The 17200-nt window shown below is 44.9% G+C and overlaps 2 protein-coding genes across 4 annotated transcripts in view; both read right to left on the reverse strand.

Moving 5' to 3' along the window:
• Window positions 1-14061, reverse strand: part of LOC105492535 (LY6/PLAUR domain containing 1) — a 29740-nt gene extending 15679 nt beyond the window's left edge. Inside the window, exons 1-3 of the mRNA XM_024796261.2 lie at window positions 13834-14061; window positions 13659-13727; window positions 12176-12313 (exon numbers count right to left, since the gene is read on the reverse strand). Coding sequence (XP_024652029.1) covers window positions 12176-12313; window positions 13659-13727; window positions 13834-13885 — 259 coding nt within the window. The 5' untranslated portion in view covers window positions 13886-14061. The remainder of the gene's footprint in view (window positions 1-12175; window positions 12314-13658; window positions 13728-13833) is intronic.
• The window catches only part of LOC105492540 (NCK associated protein 5), an 891224-nt gene continuing 886199 nt past the window's right edge, over window positions 12176-17200 (reverse strand). For 2 of the 3 annotated variants that reach the window (XM_071073805.1, XM_071073806.1), the window contains exon 19: window positions 16946-17090. In XM_071073805.1, the coding sequence (XP_070929906.1) occupies window positions 17074-17090 (17 nt within the window). In that variant the 3' untranslated portion in view covers window positions 16946-17073. Of the gene's footprint in view, window positions 12314-14970; window positions 17091-17200 lie in introns of those variants that run through there. The other variant, XR_011610241.1, reaches the window with a different exon arrangement.

Genomic DNA, 17200 nt, shown 5'->3' on the forward strand with positions numbered 1-17200 from the left:
ATGCAGGACCAGGAACAGTTCCTCAAAGAAAACTGCTTGGAGAACGGGTAATTGGAATGAACTACAAGCATTTTCACTGAGCTCAAAGAAACTGCAAGAAAAAAGATCTTCGATTTGCATCCAAGTATTTTTTTTTCTCTGAAAGAACACTGTGTGAGAAATTTTGACATTCTCTGCATTCTAATGGAAACGACTTGGGAAGTAGAGGTTTATCTATACATTTGCCTCATTGCTGCCATGATAGGCACCGTTTATCAGGAATAAAGAGAAAAGATCAAGAAAGTAGTTCTTTTCTGGAGAATTTTGTGCTCTGGCTCTTAAGTACTTTTGCTTTGCCATGAATGCGAATATTTTAAAGACCAAAAAAGCCCCCTCCATTTGAGTTGCAGATGGCCACAGGAACCAAACAAGAATGCTAACAACTCATTTTAAAAAGGGAAAAAGAAAGCAAATGCCAAGTTCCACACTGCGCATCCATACTGATGTTGAGCCCATCTTGGCCTAGCTGGCAGAACTGACAATTGTGAATAATATTAAGGGGCTGCAGTGATCCCTAAGGGTAAAAATAAATGTGTTTGTTAAAACAACAGCCATGTCAACAATGAAATAGACATGAAACAAGATAACCCAAGAACACATTTGTTTTCCTTGTAACAGGGATGTGTTAAGTTCATTATTCAGAGGACTTTGATTACCCTTTCCAAAGATTTTTGGTGAGTTTAATTTTCGAGGCTGTTAACCACTGATGTCAACTTAATTATAGCAAGCAAACAACCAACCCATAATGTATGATGCCAATTGCTGGTTTTACTTTAGTCTTGCATTAGACTGGGTTTCTTTGCTCATTTATAACTCTCTGAGGCAGGAAGGTTTTTGCGCAGTCACTTGCTTTCCCTCAGCTGGTGTCTTTGTTTTCCAGTTTGCCATGGGGGATTGAGGGAACAGATATTTATGATTATTATCTCAGTATTAACAGTGCCCTTCAATGATTTATGAAGCTGTGCTGTTGCATTTTTAACCTTGATGTCCTTCTGATTATTGTTCTCAAATGGTAAGATTAACACAGTGGAGTCCGAAGATTCCTAATCAGTTTCTTGCATACAAATTCACCCAAATGTAGGGAAGACAGAGTCCTTGGTGGCATAACGACTTCCAGATGGAATGAACTGAGAACATCTAAGCATTTAACCCAAAGCACCCTTATATTTGTCACCATGAACATGATGTCCTCACGCTAAAATTTAATTATACATTTGTACCTCAGCATTCAGTGAACCAGAATTCTAGAACGTCATGTACATCTTGTGTTAAAGTTCAGGATAACATTTGTTAGTATTTGTTAGTATATGTGTTTCTTTTCTTCCAAAGGGTGACAGTGATCCAGCATGAAGGTCCTTTGACTATACATTTTGGTGTTCAATTTAGGTAAAATAATGGTGACTTTCGGGAAAGAAAATGATCCCTGTCATTTTTCCAGGGGTCCCTGGAGGCACTGTGTTGAATTTTTCCAGTCTTGTGCATGGACTTCTCAAAAGGTGATCTGGCAGACAATCACAGTTGACCACTCAATCACTACCCTTATAGCTACTAGCGGCCATGAGACAGTGATCTGATCCGTGAAAGGTAAAGACAATTTTGGGCGGGGCAGGGGGGTACTTTGGAAACGCTTTTGTGTTCTCATTAAAAGGCAAAACTTATGACACAAGCTCTTTGGTGCTATCCCTTCCCTTGAACCTGAATATAGTGGTCATCTTGTGATCAAGAGGCAAACCTGAGGACAAACAGCCAATGTGCTTAGGGAAGTAAGAAGAAAAATGGAGAAAGCTTGGGTTTTTGATGACATCATTGGGCTGTGGGAGCAACCCCAAGATCACCTATGTAGACTATTTTGTTACATAAACAAGAAATGTCTTTATGGTTTGTGTCCCTGCTACTTACAGCCGAGAACATTCTTATGTGATACAGGAAGCAAGGTCTAGGGTGGAGGCAAGAACAGAAAGGACTGGGGCAGCAGTAACAGCTGGTAAATTCTGTTAGAAAGTGTTGCCCCAGAGACTAATGAAGGGAGGGAAAATGCTTCTTGATGCCTAGGAGCTGTTGCAGCCATAGCTGTTTTGGCCTTCCACCCGAGGATGATGCCAGGTTTTGTCAATATCATGACAGTGATATTAATAATATTCAACAAAGGGGGCAAAAATACAAGCAATTAGTTGAATTCTTAGAGCCCAGTGAAAGAGAGTAAGGGCAAAGCAGACAGCAGGAGAGTACAAAGTTTGTTTGCTTCCCTTTGTGGTTTAATTTGCCCAAACTGAATGGTTTAGAAGTACATCCCCCAGCTGAAAGTCTAACTGCCTGTATCTTATGGAACATACCTGTGTGTATTTGTAACTTGCGTCTTCTGTGTGGGAGAGGACTAGGGGGCATAAAACCATGTGGGGGAATTTTCTTTCTTCCCAAGAGAGCTGATGACCAAGGCTGAATTCCCAGGGTAGCAGAGTTCCAGCTGAGGACTGGCCAGCGGTAACCCGGTCCCCCAGCTTCCTCGACCACCATATAAGCTGGTGTTGTCGAGGTGTGTGTGTGTGTGTGTGTTTCCTGAAAACACTCCTATTCAAAGCAAAGCCAGGTCAGCGTTAAAAGCAAGCTGACAAAAAGAACTATAAAACCAGGGGTGGATTACATTTCAGAGTGATTCCTTAAATTACAACTATCACTAACAGGCATTAGTCAGCTATTTCTAGTTTAACTAAAAAGTAAAAGTTATATTCAACTTGTCTTTATTCTACTTTTCCTCTTATGCTAAACATTTAAGCTCCTTCATTTCTGCTATAATATTTTGAAGTGGTGATAAATCTATCTGTTTTAGCTTGAAACTTGTTTCTTCAATATACGCAGTCAGCAAATAGTTATTGCGTGTCTCCATACCAGTGAGTGTGTGTGTCTATGTAAGACAGAGGGAAGGTGATGTAGAGAAAGAAAAAGAGAGAGAGGGCGAGAGAGAGCCAACAGCATCCTTTCAGGATCGTGTACATAGAAATGAAATCTGTGAATGAAGCTGTAGTTCAATTTGATTAGGAAAATACACTCTAAAATAGAGAGGATGTGATGCCAGGCAAACTGAGCTGCTGGCTGGAGAACACTGAACAAAGATGAAATTGTTTCTGGATCTTAACCCACTCTTATGCAGAATGTCTCCTGACTGCTTTATCTCTCTTTCCCTTGTAAGAGTCAGCGACAGGCTGAGTGGAAAGTTGTCCTGCCTCTCAGAGAATGTTAACTCATCAGCCTCCAGGTGTAGCTCAGGCCTACTGGCTGCCTTTCCCTCTGAAGGCACACTCGAGAGAATCTTGAGCTGGCTTTGGAGCTGAGACCCCTTTGCACTCCCACTTTGTACGTCTTCACTGGGTGACAAACTAGTCAACCCGCTAGGCTCTAGCTATTTCTGAACAGGTTCTCTGAAGTTACTGGAGACCCAAGTGGTTTGCTGGATTTTGCATAAGCAATAAAATAGTGCATAAACCCCGTTGCCCAGAGTCACTTAATACACCTGCTTCTGCTGATGCTCTTTGAAGAAGCCTCCGTGGAGGGCATTGCAAACTGCTCTGCACATTCATATTCAACCCGTGTGCAGCATGCACGGACCACGGCAGGCTGAGAGCCGTGTGCCTGGCGCCACCCGCCTCCGGCACTGTCTCCAGTCATTCCACTGCGCTCACGAAGAAGTCCAAGAAATAGAAAAACATAAAAAGCTATTGTCCATGTCCAGTGAGAAATGAAATGCACTGGACCAAGTATCACAACTTCCTTAAAATAATACAACACTTTATCACATTTGCATCTGATCCTGCTCATGGTTTGCAAAGTCGTAAACCCCTTGAAATCAACAGCTTGAGTCATCGCTGCCCTGTTCTATTTAAACACATCCTTTTAAAAAAGCAATTTATTACAAACTCTCTATGGTTTCACCTTATCTAAAACACTTAATTCAGTCCATCTCCTGCTTTGCTTTGTAGTGTTGGAAGCAATCAGAAGATTGGAAGCAATTTACTAATAAGAGAACATGCCCTATAGCTCTGGCCTGTGAAAACAGTTTCTGAATCACAATGTAGCCACAGGTCAAATTCTAGAAAGAATTAATGGCACATCTCATAGTTCTTTTATTTGGCGGCTGATTCATTCCAGATGCGATTGAAAATCCTACATTACAGGTATGGCCTCTTTTGGTGTTCCCAAGGTAGGAAACACATTGTCTACCACCAGCAACTTTGCTCCAGCTCCCTGAAATATAGTCACTTCTACCACCACGAAAACGACAAAGCAAGGAAGAATCCAGCTTAGTCTTCTAGGAAAACTTAACCGAGAAGAAAAGGTATGTCCCATAGTTAAATGAGTAAGGCGTTCTGCCCACACAAAGACTGCAATCAAATGATTTGGTTTCGGGGAGGAAAGCTAGACTCGTGCATAGACATGATATTCATTGTGGATGACCAAATCATGCCAGCATCTGATCTCCTTCACCAAAACCTTTCTCCAGAACCTCTTTCAACCTGCTTTACCCTCAAGCCTTCTCAAGGGAAGAGAGAGAAACGGACCTATCAAGATGCTTAAGTTCCCTGGGAAAGAAAACTCCTTTCTGTACCACAGTGTACTCCTCTGTAAAGTGAAAAGTGTGGACCAGAGAGATTAGGGTCTCTTCTAGTCATAGAGGTGTGGGACTCTTGAGGGCTGTGGCCTAAGGGTGAGGCCGGATGTGGAGCTGGGCATTTGGGACCACCAACAGGGGCATCAGGAATAGCCTATCCATGTGCCTGAGGATCCCTGCGGTCAAAAGAAACTAATTCAAGACCTCCTCAAGGGAAAACAGATGAATTATATAATAGATGGGCAAGAATGGACAGTCCAGTGCATGGCACCAAACAGATGTTTGACGAACACCAACTCCTTTGCCGAAAGCTCACTGGAATGGCTTGCTCTTGGCACATGTTGTTACTTTAATTCAGCAAATTGGCTCATTGGCCAGTGGAGTTCTAAGACTCACAGCCATGCTGTATCCCATTCCATCTCATTCTATCCCATTCCATAAGGTAGGTTAGGTATCTGCCCCAGCAAGAGGAAGGACACATCTACCCGCGGAATTAAAAAAAAAAAAAAAAGCAAAATAAAAGTGGGAAGTGGTACGGATGAGCCATAAAACATGATCCTAAGCAAAAGCAGCCAGCCACAAAAGGCCACACAGTATGAGATTTCACTTACAGGAAATGTCCAGCATAGGCAAATCCGTACAAGCAGAAAGTAGATTAGTGGTTCCCAGGGGCTGGGAAAAGGGGAAAATGAGGGGTAACTACTAATAAAATAAAGTTTCTTTTGGAGTGATGAAATGTTCTTGAACTAGTGGTGATAGTTACACGTCTCTATGAATATACGAAAAACCACATAATGGGATACTTTAAAGGGTGAATTATATTTCAATAAAATTATTGTTAAAAATACAAAAAAAGAGGGAAAACATAGAAAATGGCACCATAGTGGGAAAAAAACCCTGGAGAAGTGAAAGGTGCTTGAATTCCTGTCCCACTGGCTGTGTGATCTTGAGCAAATTGCTCAACCTTTCTGTGTCTTAGATTCATCAACTATCAAGTGGGGATATTATCTCTCTGTGAACCTTCTAAATTAACTATGAGGATACTACTCTTAGGAACTAAAGGCTGAATTCAAGGACTCCCTCATTCTGAGAAACATAGAAACAGTGTACGAAGTAACCTGTACTACAATATCTGGGCCACCCTTCAGAGGCAGGTATGGATAGTGAATGGGCAGCTCCTGGTGAGCATCCAAGACAGGTTTCCATGTCTAGCACTGGTTCCTTGAAGATGGTTACACTGACCATATTTCTCATTCTCTTGCTGTATCTCGCAAGAAAACAGGCAGCCTGTTTCCACATTTTACAAGGAGGGAAGCTAAGCGCCTGGGATATTAAGTAACCTCTTTCAAGTTACCAAATGTGAAGAACCTAGAACACAGGGGTTCTCTCCCCTAAGGGAGCAAAACACACTTTACATTGGACAAGTGAAAAATAGGGGTTGAGATGTTGAGTCCTTTTGCACAGTGTGCTAACAAACCTTTGCTTAGTTTGGACAGTAGAACCTAAGTTGGGAAAAAAAGAAAAGAAGAAAGAAAAGAAAAGAAAAGAAAAGAAAAAAAAAGAGGAGAGAAAGAAAGAGAAAAAGAGAAAGAAAGAAAGAAGGAAGGAAGGAAAGAAGGAAGGAAGGAAGGAAAAAAAGAGAAAGAAAGAGACAGAAAGAGAAAGAAAGAAAGAAAGAAAAAGAAAAGAAAGAAAGAAAAAGAAAGAAAGAAAGAGAAAGAAAGGAGGGAGGGAGGGAGGGAGGGAGAGAGGGAGCGAGGGAGCGAGGGAGGGTACACTCTCTCTCAAAGGCTGTAGATTCAGAATTTTTGTTTCAGGAGTAAGGGAGGCAGATTACCTTTTCAAAGTTCAAAGAAAATGGTATGTTTTGTTTTCATGCTTCGTTTCATTTTCACTTGGGAAAAATGCCCCAGCTTTGAAGCCTCTCTGTTTAAACTCATTAGGAAAACCATCAATGACAGAAGCTTTCATGCAATCGTAGTGGGAGGAATTAGTGTTATGGGAGAGCTGGATCAATCTTCAAATGTTTCATCTATGGAGATGGGAGGTCAGCACCGGCTGCTTGTTCAGCTGGAAAGTTAACATAAACAAATACTTCATTCACTGGAGAGTCCAAGGGAAAGGCATTTGATATTTCCCCTCTGAATACTTCCTCAGAAGGCACATGAAAGAGATGGTTGCTTCTTGAGAACTAAGTGGTCAACTGCTTGGCAAAATGTCTTACCTTGAAGAGCAAGGTGTTTGTTCTTTACTGTCTGGAAAGGAAAGGAGGTAGGGTTGTGAACATTCACGGAATAGAATCCCTTCCAGTGTAATTCCTAACTTCATTGAAGTTGACATGGAAACCTTTTTAGTGGAGCTGGTTTTAATATATGAAGATATATTTTTTGATATCCCAATCTATTTTAAAGTGTTTTTTTTTGTTTTGTTTTTGTTTTGTTTTGTTTTTGAGACAGAATCTCACTCTGTTGCCCAGGCTGGAGTGCAGTGGAGAGTAATCTCAGCTCACTGCAACTTCCGCCTCCTGGGTTCAAGCAATTCTCATGTCTCAGCCTCCTGAGTAGCTGGGATTACAGGCATGTGCCACCACGCCCAGCACATTTTTTGTATTTTTAGTAGAGATGGGGTTTCACCATGTTGGCCAGGATGGTCTTGAACTCCCGACCTCAGGTGATCCACCCACCTCAGCTTCCCAAAGTGCTGGGATTACAGGTATGAGCCGCCATGCAAACAGCCTCATTTTAAAGTTTTTTAAGCTGTTGAAGTCTCCTTTGTCAAAGATAGAATGTGGAACTTTGGTTTTGTTTTTCACTTTATTCATAAAGCTATTCCATAGCCCACCTGATCGATTCAAAATGGGGTTAACAGTGAGAAATTAAGGACTGCAGATGGGATGTCTAAAAGAGAGCTAACAGGAGAGGCCTAGGAAGAGGAGGAGAGATGGACAAATGAGGGATGCTGGAAGATTAACAGAGACCCCTGCTACTTCTAACAACGTCGTTCTGCAAAAATAAAATAAAATAAAAATCTTAGAAAATGTTCTTCATGCCTACAACATAGCATGGATCAAGCAATTTGTGATCTCAGTATCTGTAAAGAATGACTCTATATTTATTTTTCTTACAAGCATTGCATATGTGGGTATATGCAAATATATAGACAGGCAAAAATAGAAAGGTATATCTGCACACACAAATATATGAGTGTATGTGCGCACGCACATGTGTGTGCACACAGGCATTTGAGCTCGAGTGCATGCACTCATCTGAAATAAAAGAATACAGGAATAAAGGGACTATGACATCGAATTGATTAGCAGCACTGGGCGTCATTCCTGCCAAGCCCATCCCAAGGCCAAACTAGAGCCTATTATTTTAGATCTTGGGGAAATTAAGCAGGCACAGACTTAAGAAAACATAGGCTGTGGTTAACTTTCCACTTCTTTCTACTAAGAGTGGATGACCAAGCATTTTTGCGACATTAGTCCTCTCTTGCTATCCCTTAGTTAGCTCATGAGAAAATAAGGTGTAAAACTAAACTATCCAAGGTATGAAGCCATCCCTGCCCAACTTAATAAGCAACTAACTAATCCAAAAGGAAAATAGCCATTACTTACACAGCCATAATGTAGATGCAACATGGCATATAAATCAGTAACTCTTGTATTGCAAAACAGACAAATAGATTAATGCATGTTGCAAAGGATGGGTGAAGAGATCGATTAGGTTACTGATTCAGACCATGAACTTTCTCTCAATATACTGCATTTAACTTTTAAATAAGGTTTAGGAGAACCTGTAACATTTTGCTCACTGACAGAGCTATATTTTACTAAGGGCAGAAATTGGCTAGTCTATAAAAATTAAATTATGCCCCTTTCACTGTATCTAGTCAAGAGGAAAAACTCTAATTACAAGATTGCACTGTCAAACAAATGCAAATGCACATTCTTTATTCCCTGGTTTCAAAATTCATACTGGAGGGGGCTTCTATTCTGAAATGAAAATCAATATTTGAAATATTTTGCAGAGTACAATGACAAGCAAGAGCAAAAGAAGTGTCATTATCAAGGGTGCTAGTAAATAGACACCAACTCATTAAGTGCAGAGCTGGTGAGAACAAGTCATTCGTTATGCAAATATTTAAATATCAATTAGTAAGGACAATGAAAGAAGTTGAAGTGAACCTTCCCTTCCCCACAGCCAGTAACTTATTATTCCAGAAATGACCAAACGGAACAAGAGTGGTGGATAATAATCTCAGCACCTAATAGGAATGCCACTCTGGGGAATAGGTAAAGGTCAATTTCAAACGTACTTCCCAGTCGAAAATTAAATCTACCTGCCTCAAAATTCATAAGAGCTGAGTTTGCAGACTTAGTCCAGAAACTGAAGGCCTACACATATTGCACGGCTGCTATTTTTTGGAAAGAGAACACCTTTCATTACTGCTTAATGTCAGACTGGCTTAGTTCATTAAATTTTCTTAGTTGATTTAAAGCCCTGGTTTTTCTATACCTATGAAAAAATGCCAGTCCACATAGTGCTCAAACTTAAAAGTCTCACTGGTTGGTTCTCAGATTCTTGACAATCCACTTCATGGCCTGTCTACCTGGACTGTTAGGCGAACTTGGTGGATATGAAAAATGGTCTAAACTCTTTGAACTTTGCCTGGACTATCTTTTCGGGCAGACCTGGCAGGATATTTTACGACATGCTGGGTGTGTTGTATTACAGCAAAGGTGCTGGCCAGGGAAGCAGGCTTCAAGCGCCTCTTAGTAACAGCTGGCTAGTGAACTTGGACCAGCATCTAATTTTTCTGGACCTTGCTGTCTTCCTCTATAACACAAAAAGGTTTGTCCCCAGATCAGTTCTCAACTCGGGTCACCCCAGAATCACTGGGAAGTTTATAAAAGACCCATGGCCAGATATACCACAGATTTATGAAACGGGCTTCTTTATGCAGAGACCCAGCCATGTGGAGTTGAACAAAACTCCCAGCAAGATTCCAACATGCATCTTTAACTAGGAGTCGCTGGGCTCTTTCAGCTCCAGTATGCTGAGATTCTCAGGATAACATACGTGATTGATCAAACTTAAAAGAAATTCTGACTTCAATTCTTAATAGCATCATTTAACAGGCATTACTTTCTCTGGAGTGGAGATGTTGACCATGTAATAGAATTACATGCTGACTGGCTGTGGCATGAGGAAACAAGATCTTGAAAGATGACCACCAGATTTCACAAGATTCTATATGTACAATCGAAAGAGAAAAGTCAGATGCCTCGGGCGCTCAACAAAAGTTAGCTCTTGTTACTATGATGATTATATTACAACTGTGTTCACTTAGAGTTTTAGATTTGCTCTCTATCCTTGTTGGCAAAAAATTAAATTGGTCCCTAATAAGTACATGGACATCAATATGGAAGTGCCCTTGGAGGTATGAGCCCCCCCTGGACATTGCTCTTTTGATGCAGAAACAGATCCGTTTGGCTTGTTTCTATGGAGTTTAGGCTTAGAACGCCTTGCTTCCATGTGCACACACCCCGACCTAGCACCCTTCCCTTCATAACCTTTTCCTTTGAGTTCGTCAACTGCTTCTGTTTATCAAACTTCACAATTGAAACTGCCTTATTGATTCTGTCTCCACCTGTTGGGCTGTGACCTGTGGCCTGAGGGACCTGGTTTGGAGACAAGATGCCCACCTTCTCCGAGCTTACAGAAAACCAGCAACCTTAGGCCAGGCACGTGAAGACTAAGTTTCTGTGGATAAAATGGAAGTTAAAATGCCTCCTCTGCTTCTTTTAGAGTGGTTTTGAGGACAGAACGAAGCAAGATGAAAAACAGCACTTTGAAAATGGAGTGTGTGGTATTCATCTCAGACACACTTTTACAGAAGAAGAAATGTCTCTCAGAAAAAGAACCTCTCTGACTCACATTTAGCTTACATCCCTTTCTCGACCATATCCTAGGTGATAAAACAGGACACGCAGGTAAGCAGTGGCCGTGTGGACTCTGAAGTTCTTAACGTGTCCATAGTACATTCTCATTTTGTCTGGCTCTAAACTACTGTCTCAAGAAAGCTGCAAATATTTGAACGTAACAATAAAGTGTTAACAGTAATTCTGACTAAAATCACAGCAGTCCCTCTGGTAGAAAGGCAGTAAATTTTTTGCTCAGGTAAAACATAGGAAAGAAACACAAGTAGAAAAAAAACCCCATTTGTTCAAATTATCCCTATCAATCTTAACTGAAGAATTATTGCCAAGTTTGTTTTGTTTTGCATTATTAATAGCCCAAATCCCGTGTGCCAAAATGATGTTTACTTCATTTCTTGGGACAAGTTACCCTTGAGAGCCAGTATGTCTCAGGCTTCCCAGAAGAGTGATTTTGGTGCAACAAATAATGACCTATAAAATCAGCCCTCACAGCTACACACATACCACAACACAGCACAGTGACAAGCTGGCATCTGCTTTCCACATAACCATGAGGATAGCAATATGACATTTCCAGGCCCTTCTCTGAGAAGAAACAACTTTCCCAAGCTGTTGGCTTTAAAACTAGAGTCCTTGCATTGATTTGCCAGTGGGTAAAGGGAATCATATAACAGTTCTAATCACTTCGCCGGGTTCTGCAGGCAGTTCACAGAACTAAAGGGAAGTGGGGGCTTTGGCTCATTCAATATCAGCCATAAAGTTATGCTGTTTCCCATCTTTTCAATATCCTTAAAATGGCAACGTCTGTTTATGGTTTTGACCTTGAAACTGAAGTAACAGCTCCACCTATTTTCCCAAAGTTCCAGTTATAATTTGGGGAACTTTGAGTTCTAATAAGACAGCTGGGGTAGGGGGTTGAGGGACGGTTGGAAAGTTCTACCTCAGCGAGAAGACCCTTGGTCAGCTAGAGGGAGTAAGGGCTAGCCCACAAGACCCCTTGGTCCCTCCACAGGATGCTCAGGCCCTCTTCTCAGCCAGCCGGCAGCTAAGCTGGTAGGGCTGAGAACGGCATTCCTTTGAAAGATCTTGGCAATTTGTGCCTGGAAGTTGATGCATTAGTTCTAAAATTAAATAAAGATCCTGTAGTGTTCTTCAAGGAAATATGGTGTGCCTCTATGACAAAACACATTTTTCAAGCTCTGACCTCTGGGAACTTCAACTAGCTCCATATTTCAGGCTGACAATGCTCACAGGCTACTGTCTAGTTGCCCAAGCCGGGGCTGGTTAGCCATATATTTTCTATCTCCATCAGCTTTTAGCATAGGGAGGTGAAGAGAGTAAATAAAAAGAGGAGAGCCACTAATTTAAATGCACTTCCCCTCCCAAGACCCTTGGGGAGAAGCCCTGGTAATTAATGAGATTAAAGTAACTTGGAACTCTTCATTTTCCCAGCACTGTAAAAGTAAATCTGCGATAACCAGTGTGTGGGCATTAAATCAAAGTCAGTCCTTTTTCCTGTTACTTAATGGCCCCCTCACTCCCACCCCAGAGCCCAGGCTTAAGAGCGACGGGGAGGGCTGCCAGGCTCTTACCGGCACTTTGCTCCATCACTTCTTTCTGACACATGTCTTGAACGTTCACCGTGCAATTCACGATGAACTCAGGGGAGGAGCAGTCGTTGTTCAGCTGGAATTCTTCACACTGGTAGCACTGGATTTGCAGCGCAAAGCCTGCGAGACAGACGCAGTCGGGTTCAGATCCGGCCCCCACAGAGCCCACCCCGGAAATCACGACCATCCCATACCCTAGAGCGCGGCGGCTCCCGGCCTCTGGGAGGCTTGGGGCTCTGCACTCCTGGGTCTCCGGGTAGGGCCAGATGTGGCTGAAACCGGCAGGGGGCGGCGCCGGTACCTAGGGTCCTTTAGGACAAAATGGAATAGTGCCCGCCACCTCTGGACCCCGGTTCTAGACACGAAGAGCCCATTCAACACCACCCCAGGCCTTTTCCCAAGAAGTTGAAAGGAGGGTGGGGATGGTACCACCCGAAGAGCGAAGTAGCTCTGGAGACGTGCGTTAGCTCCAGCCAAAGCCAAAGGATTTGCCTAATTGCTAATTGGTTACAAATTACTTAATTACTATTTTGGCACCATTCGTGATTACATTCGCAGACGTCTTTTCAGTTTTTATTTATTTAATTTTTAAAGTCAGCGTTTCTGTGCCAGGGCTCTGAGGATCCCTGAGCGACCACCTGGGAACAAGGGTGGAGGTGCCAGACGCCAAGTGCTGTTGCGCCGCAAGTCCCCGAGCCCGGGTCTGCGGCCCTTCTCCAGGGCCGTCCCCGCGGCGACCCGGGTGGCCACAGAGGGTGGGAGAGGGCGTTTGTGAGCGCGCGCACCCTGGATCCCGACCCCGCGGCCCTTTCTTCCAGGCCCCGGCTCTCAGGGCAACCGTTCGGCTAGGGTGGGTGGTCGGGGTCCCAGCTCTGCAGAGCTTAGTCGGGAGCCAGTAGGCGAACTGGAGAGAGGACGCGAGACCTTTGCGCCTCTGGTGGCTTCAGCCTGGCTGTTCTCGGTGTACGCGCTCCTGTCTAGACCCAGCTGCCCGCGCTCCCGCTGCCCCACATCTATCGCACTCCGAGAGCAGCAACCCAGCTTCAGCGCGGCCGCAGGCTGCCTAGCGCGCGGCTCACCTGTCGGCGGCGCCACTCTCACGGGGTGCCGGAGGCGCCAGACAACTTGGCGGGGTTCGGCAGATGTCGCCCCCTCTCCCTCGCCGAGACCTCAGCACGGCTCGGACCCTCCCTCCTCCCAAGCCCAGCTTCTGCCGACCGTGCAGCCCGAGAAGCTGTAGCCCGGAGTCCCGCGAACCCGCTGCTCCCGGCTCTCCTCCTGCAGCGCGGGACTTGGACACTTTCCCAGCCTCGCGCCCCGGGGCACCAGTCGCCGCCGCCCAACTCCCGCTGGGCAGCCCCAGGGCAGGGCTGGCCCCGAGGTGGGCGCCTTGGGGGCAAAAGGGCTGGCTGGTAGATGGACTGTGCGCACCTGGCGCCGGCTGCTGGCCTCTGGGCATTCTCACCTGGAAGCAAGAACAATCCGCAAAAAGTTGCCGCGATGCCTAGGACCCACATTCTCCCGGAGTCCCGGGACCGGGAGCGGGTAGGCGCATCAGAGGAGGCGACCGCAGCGGAGGCTGCCCCGGCTGCAGCGGCTGTGGCTGCCGAGGCTGCTGTGGCCCACGCTGCTGCCGCCGAGACGACGGTCGTAGCTTAGAGGAGCCGCAGGTGCCGCTCGCGGCGCCTGCATCGCCCGCGCTCCGGCTCCTGGCTGCGGGTCTCCGCTCCTCCCGCTCGCGCTGCCGGGCCAAGCACCGCGCCTCCGGAGTTGGCGGCTGAGACTGAAGGAACTACTGGCGATCCGGAGCACCCACAAGAGTCTCGCCTTTTCTCCCCACCTCCCACTCCAGGCACCACGTGACGGCTGCCGAGTTGGGGTGGGGGTGGCGGGCGGGGAAAGCTGGGACCGTCTCTCTACATCCCCACCCCCTTCCTGTCTTCCTCTTCTCCCGCCTCCGCACGTTCCTGGGAAAGGGGCGCCGGGGGGGGGGGGGGGCGGGAGAGGACTGGTAGTTTTCTGAGGTGAAGAGGCTGGAGATTGGGGGAGCGGCGGGGAGGGCGCAGCAGGTGCCGTGGGGACCTGCCGGGTGCGGACTAGGGTCTGAGGACTGCGTGCCCGGCTGGCCCTTCGCATATAGGGACGCGGCCTCCCCACTCCACGTCCTCTGCGCCTTCCAGGACTGGTCAGTACCCCCAGCGACTGGGTCCAGCCCACACCGCTGAGGCGGTCCCACTGCGGGCCGCTGGAGCCTGGCGCCCCGGGAGGCTGACAGGAGGGGCGCACGTTCCCGTGCGCCTGGCAAAGTTCCACGCTCGCAGGCTCCCTAGGGTGTCCTGTGCAGCTGTGCCCCCTCTTCCTCCGAGGCCTTCTGTCAAGAACCAGCTCGGCATGGCCAGTCTGGATGGGGGTGTGGTGGGGACACTGCCTTGACTGTCGCACTTGCCCGGGCCGCCCTCCCTTCTCCCGCCTGCGCGCACCGCTGGAGGGTGCGTTGACACAGCGCTGGTCGCCTAACCTAGGAGAACGCCGTCCCGGTGACACCTGCCGTGAGGTCCCACCAGAAAGCAAATCAGGGTAAAGAAGAGGGTTGCTCTCCTCCATTCCTTGTCGCCAAAACGCCGACCGGCTCCATCCTGTTTTCTCCAAAGCCACCGATTATTAGTACATACTCCCACGTCCTCTCCCGGAAGGCCATCCCAGCCTCGGACTCGGCCTCTGGCTTCTCCCCACACCCCTGAAATTCCAATTCTTTCCGCAAAGTCCAAGTGACCCACCTTGCGTACTCCCGGGGATGCCCCGGTGCTATCTTCGCCTTTCTTCCCGAGCCTTGCAGCAGGTGTTGCGGGAGACCGCCTGCCCGCCGGAGTGCGTTGGTGCCCCCGCCCCCAATCCGCACATTCCCACCCCCTTTCCCCACATCCTTAGGGAGCGTCCATTTCCGTGGAAATCGCCTCCTAAGCTTTGCCCCTTTTCACCCTTTTCTCCCGCGGCCACTTCTTGGGGCAGCTCTCTCCGGCCGGGACGCTGATCATTTATTTCTGCATCCTCCCAGCTGAGCTGGTCTGGAAAGGAGCTTAAATGACTTGCTTTGTAATTCCTCTGCAGAGATCGCTCCATGTCTGCCTCGGGCTCCTTCTCTCCCTCCCTCCCCCCTTCTTTCATTTCTATTTGGTTAACCCCTCGGGGAGACTGAACTGCTTTGACCATTACTCACCTGTCTGCAGACTCTGATCTTACAATTGGCTAAATTACTATCTCTAGAGCAAAAGGGCCAGTTTATTTATTCCTTCGGGGAACCCATCGGAAGAGCACGTGTGAGTCATGATTCAAGTAACTGACTGGGCCAAAAGGTCCTTGAGCAAGTTATTTTCAGTTTTCAGAGGGTGCAATTGTGATATAACTTTTATTCAGAAAGGAAACAAAAGGATTTTTTAAAGTCTGAAAGACAAAGACATTTTACATAATTTTCATTTAAGATAAAACAAATTGCACAAATTAACCAAATAACACTGATCATACAATACTCTTTAAAGAAACAATTATGTGCTAAAGTAGCCATATAGATCCTAAAAATATTTCTATTGTGCCTAGTTTACAAGCTCCTGTACATAAGCAATTATAAATAGTTCACATCTAGAAAAAATACACATAACCTTTAAAATAGAATTTATCCTTACATATAAACAGTCTTTGTAGAAAAAAAGGATATTAAAAAGAATTCTTCGTAGCACCATTAATTTTATTTTTAAAAGTGAACACTGCAAATAGAAATTTGCTTTCATTTTTAGAGTGCCCAGATTTTAATAAAAAGAGCAAGAAGATAAAAATCAAATAACAAGATCATAGAGAAGCACTAAGTAGAAGACAATCTAAAGAAATGTCTGGAAGGAAAAACTGTTATTGGGAATAAAATTCGGTCATTTCTGATACAATGACACACTCCCAATCAGTGTCCACACTTTAGGACCCTTTTCATTTTTCAGCAGAAGCAGAATTACACTGATTACTATCACCTGAATCTCTGGCAACGAATCTGAAATTGCACTAAAATGAACATTTCTATCAAATTGAGATTTATGAGATGGAGATGAGGAGGAAAGAACCCTCTAGTTTTTTGGCAGGCCCTGTTGTAGGTTTACAGAGTGTACCCACAAACAATTTGAGGACCAGGACAATGAACATCACGAAAACTTCAGTTGGGATTTTAAAAAATATATATTATCATCAACTTCTAAGACTTAGTACATTATTTCAAGAGCATGGCGCTGATTCCATTTATTGCTGTCTTTTTTTTTTTTGCTACAAATATAATTTCTCTTCCAAAAAATTTACAACTTCTGTACAAATATTCAAAAAAAGTGCAAAATTAAGGATTCTGTATCATAGGTGTGTTTACGTTTAATCCTCTTGAAACACAATAAATGGAGTCTATCTTTATTGCCCTGTCAGAGATATGAGCTCTGGTGGGTTGCCTGCTGTGAATTTGACAATGAAGGTTCTGGTACTGCAATAGTTTATTATTGTCATCTCTACCAAGCAGCGCACCCCCGCCACCCCCCGCCCTCATTTCTTAAGCGCTCCAGTCCCAGCTCACTAAGGGAAGAGAAGTCCTTTATACATCATTTGAACCCTGACTGGCACAGGAAGAGAAGCTATCATATAAAGAATCACTCAGAGATTCCAAGTTGTCTACCCCAGGCCTATCTGAACTACTCAAGGATGTCTCTTCATTTTTTTCTTTTTCTTCCTTCTGTCCTTCAACCTTGTTCAGAGAGTTCTTCTCTTTTTCTAATAAAATCACAGTATTGCTGTGAAATTTATTGAATGACTCCAGGGAAATTTTCGATAATCTATTCTCGGGATCGTCTTTTGTTTCTTCAAGTTGTTTCAATTTCTGCAATAAAAAGAAGAAAATATTAGAAACATATTTCTTTGGAAAATCAAGTTATTCTATCTAATATTCAATTATTGTCTGTACAAAGTACTGTTTAAAGGGATAGAGAA

This window comes from Macaca nemestrina, chromosome 11 (assembly GCF_043159975.1).
Source record: "Macaca nemestrina isolate mMacNem1 chromosome 11, mMacNem.hap1, whole genome shotgun sequence".
In the NCBI taxonomy this organism is placed as follows: Eukaryota; Metazoa; Chordata; class Mammalia; order Primates; family Cercopithecidae; genus Macaca; species Macaca nemestrina.